The sequence below is a fragment of the Erinaceus europaeus genome, chromosome X (assembly GCF_950295315.1).
Source record: "Erinaceus europaeus chromosome X, mEriEur2.1, whole genome shotgun sequence".
Taxonomy (NCBI): domain Eukaryota; kingdom Metazoa; phylum Chordata; class Mammalia; order Eulipotyphla; family Erinaceidae; genus Erinaceus; species Erinaceus europaeus.
This window is the reverse complement of record NC_080185.1, coordinates 128,494,522-128,504,546: the sequence shown is the minus strand read 5'-3', so window position 1 is coordinate 128,504,546 and position 10,025 is coordinate 128,494,522. Positions and strand designations below refer to the sequence as shown.

Sequence of the window (10,025 nt, the reverse complement as noted above, 5' to 3'; positions counted from 1 at the left end):
CCTGTCCCCATGTCCCCATCCCCCTGTCCCCATGTCCCCGTCCCCCTGTTCCCATGTCCCCGTCCCCCTGTCCCCATGTCCCCGTCCCCCTGTTCCCATGTCCCCGTCCCCCTGTCCCCCTGTCCCCTGTCCCCATGTCCCCGTCCCCCTGTCCCCATGTCCCCCTGTCCCCCTGTCCCCATCCCCTTGTCCCTTGTCCCCGTCCATGTGTCCTCATCCCCCTGTCCCTTGTCCCCCATCTCCCGTCCCCCCGCCCGCCTGTCCCCAGGCTGTGAGGACCAGGGTTCGAGTCTGCTGCACGTCTACTTGCTGGTGGTGTTGGGGACCCTGGTGTGTGGGGTGGCGTCCGTCTGTCTGTGCAGGAGGTGAGGCCCCCAGGGCGCCCCCCCAGGAGGGAGGGAGGGAAGGAGGGAGGGACAGACGGGGGCGGGGACGGACGGAGGGACGCGGGATCGAGGGGGCTGCAGGCCCCGCCCTGGGGACCCGCCTCCCTGCCCGGGACCCGGAATCGGACTGTCGGGCGTCTGTCTGGGTGTCTGTCTGGGTGACACCCCCCTCGTCGCCCAGGTGTCTGCGGGCCCCCGGGCTGTGCCCCCGAGTCCCCAGGGTGAAGGACAAGCTGAACGAGCTGCCTGGGAACAGCCAGGTAAGGGGGACAGAGACACAGACGACCAGAGACGACAGGTCAGGAGAGACGGAGATGACCAGAGACAACAGATCAAGAGAGACAGAGATGACCAGAGACGACGGGTCAGGAGAGACAGAGATGACCAGAGACAACAGGTCAGGAGAGACAGAGATGACCAGAGACAACGGGTCAGGAGAGACAGAGATGACCAGAGACAACGGGTCAGGAGAGACAGAGATGACCAGAGACGACAGGTCAGGAGAGACAGAGATGACCAGAGACAACGGGTCAGGAGAGACAGAGATGACCAGAGACGACGGGTCAGGAGAGACAGAGATGACCAGAGACAACAGATCAAGAGAGACAGAGATGACCAGAGTCAACGGGTCAGGAGAGACAGAGATGACCAGAGACAATGGGTCAGGAGAGACAGAGATGACCAGAGACGACAGGTCAGGAGAGACAGAGATGACCAGAGACAACAGATCAAGAGAGACAGAGATGACCAGAGTCAACGGGTCAGGAGAGACAGAGATGACCAGAGACAACGGGTCAGGAGAGACAGAGATGACCAGAGACGACAGGTCAGGAGAGACAGAGATGACCAGAGACAACGGGTCAGGAGAGACAGAGATGACCAGAGACGACAGGTCAGGAGAGACAGAGATGACCAGAGACAACGGGTCAGGAGAGACAGAGATGACCAGAGACGACAGGTCAGGAGAGACAGAGATGACCAGAGACGACGGGTCAGGAGAGACAGAGATGACCAGAGACGACAGGTCAGGAGAGACAGAGATGACCAGAGACAACGGGTCAGGAGAGACAGAGATGACCAGAGACAACGGGTCAGGAGAGACAGAGATGACCAGAGACAACAGGTCAGGAGAGACAGAGATGACCAGAGACAACGGGTCAGGAGAGACAGAGATGACCAGAGACGACAGGTCAGGAGAGACAGAGATAACCAGAGACAACGGGTCAGGAGAGACAGAGATGACCAGAGACGACAGGTCAGGAGAGACAGAGATGACCAGAGACAACGGGTCAGGAGAGACAGAGATGACCAGAGACAACGGGTCAGGAGAGACAGAGATGACCAGAGACGACAGGTCAGGAGAGACAGAGATGACCAGAGACAACGGGTCAGGAGAGACAGAGATGACCAGAGACGACAGGTCAGGAGAGACAGAGATGACCAGAGACAACGGGTCAGGAGAGACAGAGATGACCAGAGACGACAGGTCAGGAGAGACAGAGATGACCAGAGACAACGGGTCAGGAGAGACAGAGATGACCAGAGACGACAGGTCAGGAGAGACAGAGATGACCAGAGACAACGGGTCAGGAGAGACAGAGATGACCAGAGACAACGGGTCAGGAGAGACAGAGATGACCAGAGACGACAGGTCAGGAGAGACAGAGATGACCAGAGACAACGGGTCAGGAGAGACAGAGATGACCAGAGACGACAGGTCAGGAGAGACAGAGATGACCAGAGACAACGGGTCAGGAGAGACAGAGATGACCAGAGACGACAGGTCAGGAGAGACAGAGATGACCAGAGACAACGGGTCAGGAGAGACAGAGATGACCAGAGACGACAGGTCAGGAGAGACAGAGATGACCAGAGACAACGGGTCAGGAGAGACAGAGATGACCAGAGACAACGGGTCAGGAGAGACATAGATGACCAGAGACGACAGGTCAGGAGAGACAGAGATGACCAGAGACAACGGGTCAGGAGAGACAGAGATGACCAGAGACGACAGGTCAGGAGAGACAGAGATGACCAGAGACAACGGGTCAGGAGAGACAGAGATGACCAGAGACGACAGGTCAGGAGAGACAGAGATGACCAGAGACAACGGGTCAGGAGAGACAGAGATGACCAGAGACAACGGGTCAGGAGAGACAGAGATGACCAGAGACGACAGGTCAGGAGAGACAGAGATGACCAGAGACAACGGGTCAGGAGAGACAGAGATGACCAGAGACGACAGGTCAGGAGAGACAGAGATGACCAGAGACAACGGGTCAGGAGAGACAGAGATGACCAGAGACGACAGGTCAGGAGAGACAGAGATGACCAGAGACAACGGGTCAGGAGAGACAGAGATGACCAGAGACAACGGGTCAGGAGAGACAGAGATGACCAGAGACGACAGGTCAGGAGAGACAGAGATGACCAGAGACAACGGGTCAGGAGAGACAGAGATGACCAGAGACGACAGGTCAGGAGAGACAGAGATGACCAGAGACAACGGGTCAGGAGAGACAGAGATGACCAGAGACGACAGGTCAGGAGAGACAGAGATGACCAGAGACAACGGGTCAGGAGAGACAGAGATGACCAGAGACGACAGGTCAGGAGAGACAGAGATGACCAGAGACAACGGGTCAGGAGAGACAGAGATGACCAGAGACAACGGGTCAGGAGAGACAGAGATGACCAGAGACGACAGGTCAGGAGAGACAGAGATGACCAGAGACAACGGGTCAGGAGAGACAGAGATGACCAGAGACGACAGGTCAGGAGAGACAGAGATGACCAGAGACAACGGGTCAGGAGAGACAGAGATGACCAGAGACGACAGGTCAGGAGAGACAGAGATGACCAGAGACAACGGGTCAGGAGAGACAGAGATGACCAGAGACGACAGGTCAGGAGAGACAGAGATGACCAGAGACAACGGGTCAGGAGAGACAGAGATGACCAGAGACAACGGGTCAGGAGAGACAGAGATGACCAGAGACGACAGGTCAGGAGAGACAGAGATGACCAGAGACAACGGGTCAGGAGAGACAGAGATGACCAGAGACGACAGGTCAGGAGAGACAGAGATGACCAGAGACAACGGGTCAGGAGAGACAGAGATGACCAGAGACGACAGGTCAGGAGAGACAGAGATGACCAGAGACAACGGGTCAGGAGAGACAGAGATGACCAGAGACAACGGGTCAGGAGAGACAGAGATGACCAGAGACGACAGGTCAGGAGAGACAGAGATGACCAGAGACAACGGGTCAGGAGAGACAGAGATGACCAGAGACGACAGGTCAGGAGAGACAGAGATGACCAGAGACAACGGGTCAGGAGAGACAGAGATGACCAGAGACGACAGGTCAGGAGAGACAGAGATGACCAGAGACAACGGGTCAGGAGAGACAGAGATGACCAGAGACGACAGGTCAGGAGAGACAGAGATGACCAGAGACAACGGGTCAGGAGAGACAGAGATGACCAGAGACAACGGGTCAGGAGAGACAGAGATGACCAGAGACGACAGGTCAGGAGAGACAGAGATGACCAGAGACAACGGGTCAGGAGAGACAGAGATGACCAGAGACGACAGGTCAGGAGAGACAGAGATGACCAGAGACAACGGGTCAGGAGAGACAGAGATGACCAGAGACGACAGGTCAGGAGAGACAGAGATGACCAGAGACAACGGGTCAGGAGAGACAGAGATGACCAGAGACGACAGGTCAGGAGAGACAGAGATGACCAGAGACAACGGGTCAGGAGAGACAGAGATGACCAGAGACGACAGGTCAGGAGAGACAGAGATGACCAGAGACAACGGGTCAGGAGAGACAGAGATGACCAGAGACAACGGGTCAGGAGAGACAGAGATGACCAGAGACGACAGGTCAGGAGAGACAGAGATGACCAGAGACAACGGGTCAGGAGAGACAGAGATGACCAGAGACGACAGGTCAGGAGAGACAGAGATGACCAGAGACAACGGGTCAGGAGAGACAGAGATGACCAGAGACGACAGGTCAGGAGAGACAGAGATGACCAGAGACAACGGGTCAGGAGAGACAGAGATGACCAGAGACGACAGGTCAGGAGAGACAGAGATGACCAGAGACAACGGGTCAGGAGAGACAGAGATGACCAGAGACGACAGGTCAGGAGAGACAGAGATGACCAGAGACAACGGGTCAGGAGAGACAGAGATGACCAGAGACAACGGGTCAGGAGAGACAGAGATGACCAGAGACGACAGGTCAGGAGAGACAGAGATGACCAGAGACAACGGGTCAGGAGAGACAGAGATGACCAGAGACGACAGGTCAGGAGAGACAGAGATGACCAGAGACAACGGGTCAGGAGAGACAGAGATGACCAGAGACAACAGATCAAGAGAGACAGAGATGACCAGAGTCAACAGGTCAGGAGAGACAGAGATGACCAGAGACAACAGGTCAGGAGAGACAGAGACAACAGATCAAGAGAGACAGAGATGACCAGAGACAACAGGTCAGGAGAGACAGAGATGACCAGAGACAACAGGTCAGGAGAGACAGAGATGACCAGAGACAACAGGTCAGGAGAGACAGAGATGACCAGAGACAACGGGTCAGGAGAGACAGAGACAACAGATCAAGAGAGACAGAGATGACCAGAGACAGCAGGTCAGGAGAGAGAGACGGGGAGAGAGACGGAGGTGCAGAGACTGACATCCTGAGAGAGACGACGAAGAGAGACAGAGGCCATGAGAGATGGAGGAGGGGAGAGAGACAGAGGTGAAGCAGAGACAGGGAGAGACAGAGGGAGGAGGCAGAGACGTAAAGGAGAGACAGAGAGACAAGCAAAGTCAAGGACCAATGGAGAGAGACAGAGAGACGGAGAGACGACGGGGGTGGGACGGGGGTCCGGAGACTGACCCCTGACCCCTCCTCGACCCCGTGACCCCCCCTCTCTCTCCAGATCTTGTGGGACCCGAGCTTGACCTGCGGGGTCCAAGGTGACTCGGAGGACCTGGTCAGCCTGAAGGAGGTGACCCCGGCCCCGGCCGGCCCCCCGTGACACGCCCGGCACCCAGCGCCCCCCTCCCCGCCTCCGCACCCCGTTTCCTGTACCCAGCACCCAGCACCCAGCACCCCCTGCATCCCTCCTTCCCATCTCAGTGATGATGCTGGGAGCCAGCGAGAGAGAGAGAGAGAGACAGAGAGAGACAGAGAGAGATCACAGAGAGCTTCCCCTGGCGCCGCGGCGCCTGTCCATGTGGCGCCAGGGCTCCCCCCCGTCTCTCCGCTGTCCTTCCTTCCTTCCTTCCTTTTTGTTTGAAATCTCTTTGAGGGTTCACGTCTCCGTTTCCTAAAAGCCGACACGTCGGTGTGCGGATAGAATTCATACCGCAACTGAACTAAGAGACATCAGTTCAGCACCCGAGAGAGAACAGCGCTGAGGCTCGAACCCGGGGCGTCTGCTCTGTTTCTGTCTTTGTCTTCTTCATTATTATTATTATTATTATTATTATTTCTCTTCTGATTCTGATTTCTCTTTCCACGGTCAATAAAGAAATCTAAAAATGCGTCGGAGATTGTCATCTGCTCGTGTGTGTGTGTGTGGGGGGGGGGGGAGGTATCGTCTCCCAGAGACACAGAGGAGAGACCTCCAGGAGAGAGACGGCCCAGAGGCGGACGTGAGTTGCCGTCAGGACGTCTGACAAGTCGGGGTCCCAATGCATCCATCCATCCATCCATCCATCCATCCATCCATCCATCCATCAATTTATTGGACGTTCTATCAGGCATCCTGGGAGGGGTCTCAATGGTTCGAGCTCTGGACTCTCACGCGTGAGGCCGCGCGTTCCATCCCCGGAGTCCCAGGAGCCAGAGGGAGACTCTGATTCTCTCTCTAATCAATCAATCCATCGATCGATCGATCGATTGATCAATGTATGCATCAATTTATTGGAAGTTCTAGAAGGCATCTCAGGAGGTGGGGACCCAGAAACGGAGGGTTGGATGCTCATTTGTGATTTAAAAAAAAAAAATCAGTGGTGAAAGAGTGCTCACCCATGGGGGGGGGGAATAAAACAGTGGGGGGAATAGTACTCACCCATGAAAAAGGTGCTTCCCCCTCTTGCAGGGCCCAAAGACAGGAATGGAAGAGGGCAAGAAGAGGACAAGGAACGTGGGGCGTTTCTGTCCTGCGGGCAGTGTGACGAAGCACAGAAAATAAAGTTTCAGGAAGAAAAAAATAGGAGAACTATCTCATTTTTTAATTATTATTATTGTTGTCACTTTTCTGGAGCAGAGTGTGTCCGCGACTCTGGCGGGAGCCGTGGGGAGAAGGGGGGAGACAGGAAGCGGGGGGCCTCGCGGGGGTGACGTGTCCTCGGTTTCGAGAGCCCCCGATAACCCAGTCAGCCATCAATCGGTCTTGTCAGAGGGTCCGTTGGGAGGGTGAGTGCCCCGGGGGTGGTGCCGGGTGCCGGGTGCCGGGTGCTGGGTGCTCCCTCTGGAGTTCTCCCCCCATCCGGGGGGTGGGACGGGTGGTCCCGGCGCTGACCACCAGGCCGTAGGTGGGCGTCCGTCCTCTGGGTGCTGTGGGGAGGAGAAAGAGGAACCCAGTCTGGCCACTTCCTGCCCCCGGCACCCAGCACCCAGCACCCAGCACCCAGCACCCGCGGAGAACGGCCCCCGGGGGACAGCTGACCGTCTGCGCGGACCTGGGCCGGGGACGGACACACGGACGACGGAGCCCAGAGACAGCAGGACGGACCCAGAGACGCAGAGAAACAGAGAGACACAGAGACAGAGAAACAGATGGAGAGAGAGACAGAGACACAGAGACACAGAGACAGACACAGAGACAGAGCAACAGAGAGATGGACAGACACACAGACAGAAACAGAGGCAGAGAGACAGAACTACAGACACCGAAAGACACAGAGACACACACAAAGAGACAGAGGCAGAGTGAGGCAGAGACATAAGGACACAGAGAGACAGAGAGAAACAGAGACAGAGAGACAGACACAGAGAGACACAGACAGAGACACGGAGGCAGACACAGAGACAGAAGCAGAGAGACAGAGAGACGGAGAGAGAAACAGACAAGGAGAAACAGACAGAGGGAAACAGAGAGACAGAGAGACACAGAGACAGAGACACAGAAACAGACGGAGAGAGACAGAGAGACACAGAGACAGAAGCAGAGAGAGAAGCAGAGACACAGAGAGACAGAGAAACTGTGACAGAGACACAGAGACACAGAGATGGAGAGAGAAACAGAGAGACAGAGACACAGACACAGAGAAACAGAGAGAGAGACACATTCATGCTCCATCAGAGTAATAATGAGAAGGTAACAATGAGGGGTGGGGGCGATGATGCTCCGTCAGAGTAATAATGAGAAGGTAACAATGAGGGGTGGGGGGCGATGATGCTCCATCAGAGTAATAATGAGAACGTAACAATGAGGGGTGGGGGCGATGATGCTCTATCAGAGTAATAATGAGACAGCAAGGTAACAATGAGGGGTGGGGGCGATGATGCTCCATCAGAGTAATAATGAGAAGGTAACAATGAGGGGTGGGGGCGATGATGCTCCATCAGAGTAATAATGAGAACGTAACAATGAGGGGTGGGGGCGATGATGCTCTATCAGAGTAATAATGAGACAGCAAGGTAACAATGAGGGGTGGGGGCGATGATGCTCCATCAGAGTAATAATGAGAAGGTAACAATGAGGGGTGGGGGCGATGATGCTCCGTCAGAGTAATAATGAGACAGCAAGGTAACAATGAGGGGTGGGGGCGATGATGCTCTATCAGAGTAATAATGAGACAGCAAGGTAACAATGAGGGGTGGGGGCGATGATGCTCCATCAGAGTAATAATGAGAAGGTAACAATGAGGGGTGGGGGCGATGATGCTCCGTCAGAGTAATAATGAGACAGCAAGGTAACAATGAGGGGTGGGGGCGATGATGCTCCATCAGAGTAATAATGAGAAGGTAACAATGAGGGGTGGGGGCGATGATGCTCCATCAGAGTAATAATGAGAAGGTAACAATGAGGGGTGGGGGCGATGATGCTCCGTCAGAGTAATAATGAGACAGCAAGGTAACAATGAGGGGTGGGGGCGATGATGCTCCATCAGAGTAATAATGAGAAGGTAACAATGAGGGGTGGGGGCGATGATGCTCCGTCAGAGTAATAATGAGAAGGTAACAATGAGGGGTGGGGGCGATGATGCTCCGTCAGAGTAATAATGAGACAGCAAGGTAACAATGAGGGGTGGGGGCGATGATGCTCCATCAGAGTAATAATGAGAAGGTAACAATGAGGGGTGGGGGCGATGATGCTCCGTCAGAGTAATAATGAGACAGCAAGGTAACAATGAGGGGTGGGGGCGATGATGCTCCATCAGAGTAATAATGAGAAGGTAACAATGAGGGGTGGGGGCGATGATGCTCCATCAGAGTAATAATGAGAACGTAACAATGAGGGGTGGGGGCGATGATGCTCTATCAGAGTAATAATGAGACAGCAAGGTAACAATGAGGGGTGGGGGCGATGATGCTCCATCAGAGTAATAATGAGAAGGTAACAATGAGGGGTGGGGGCGATGATGCTCCGTCAGAGTAATAATGAGACAGCAAGGTAACAATGAGGGGTGGGGGCGATGATGCTCTATCAGAGTAATAATGAGACAGCAAGGTAACAATGAGGGGTGGGGGCGATGATGCTCCATCAGAGTAATAATGAGAAGGTAACAATGAGGGGTGGGGGCGATGATGCTCCGTCAGAGTAATAATGAGACAGCAAGGTAACAATGAGGGGTGGGGGCGATGATGCTCCATCAGAGTAATAATGAGAAGGTAACAATGAGGGGTGGGGGCGATGATGCTCCATCAGAGTAATAATGAGAAGGTAACAATGAGGGGTGGGGGCGATGATGCTCCGTCAGAGTAATAATGAGACAGCAAGGTAACAATGAGGGGTGGGGGCGATGATGCTCCATCAGAGTAATAATGAGAAGGTAACAATGAGGGGTGGGGGCGATGATGCTCCGTCAGAGTAATAATGAGAAGGTAACAATGAGGGGTGGGGGCGATGATGCTCCGTCAGAGTAATAATGAGACAGCAAGGTAACAATGAGGGGTGGGGGCGATGATGCTCCATCAGAGTAATAATGAGAAGGTAACAATGAGGGGTGGGGGCGATGATGCTCCGTCAGAGTAATAATGAGACAGCAAGGTAACAATGAGGGGTGGGGGCGATGATGCTCCATCAGAGTAATAATGAGAAGGTAACAATGAGGGGTGGGGGCGATGATGCTCCGTCAGAGTAATAATGAGAAGGTAACAATGAGGGGTGGGGGCGATGATGCTCCGTCAGAGTAATAATGAGACAGCAAGGTAACAATGAGGGGTGGGGGCGATGATGCTCCATCAGAGTAATAATGAACCATTAAGGTAACAATGTGGGGCCGGGGTAATCATGCTCTATCAGAGTAATAAAGAGACAGTAAAGTAATAATGAGGGATCAGAGTAATAATGCTACATCAGAGTAATAATGAGACAGTAAGGTGATAATGCTCTATCAGAGTAATAACGAGACATTGAGGTAACAATGAGGGGTCAGAGGAA

The 10,025-nt window shown here is 54.3% G+C and overlaps 1 protein-coding gene across 4 annotated transcripts in view; it reads left to right on the top strand.

The window, feature by feature from the left end:
- CSF2RA (colony stimulating factor 2 receptor subunit alpha) overlaps window positions 1–5,760 on the top strand; it is a 31,981-nt gene extending 26,221 nt beyond the window's left edge. The window contains exons 10-12 of one of the 4 annotated variants that reach the window (XM_060183132.1): window positions 269–365; window positions 568–646; window positions 5,349–5,541. In XM_060183132.1, the coding sequence (XP_060039115.1) occupies window positions 269–365; window positions 568–646; window positions 5,349–5,447 (275 nt within the window). In that variant the 3' untranslated portion in view covers window positions 5,448–5,541. Of the gene's footprint in view, window positions 1–268; window positions 366–567; window positions 647–5,348 lie in introns of all 4 variants that reach the window. The other 3 variants (XM_060183133.1, XM_060183134.1, XM_060183135.1) reach the window with 3 other exon arrangements.
- The last annotated feature ends 4,265 nt before the right edge of the window (window positions 5,761–10,025 follow it).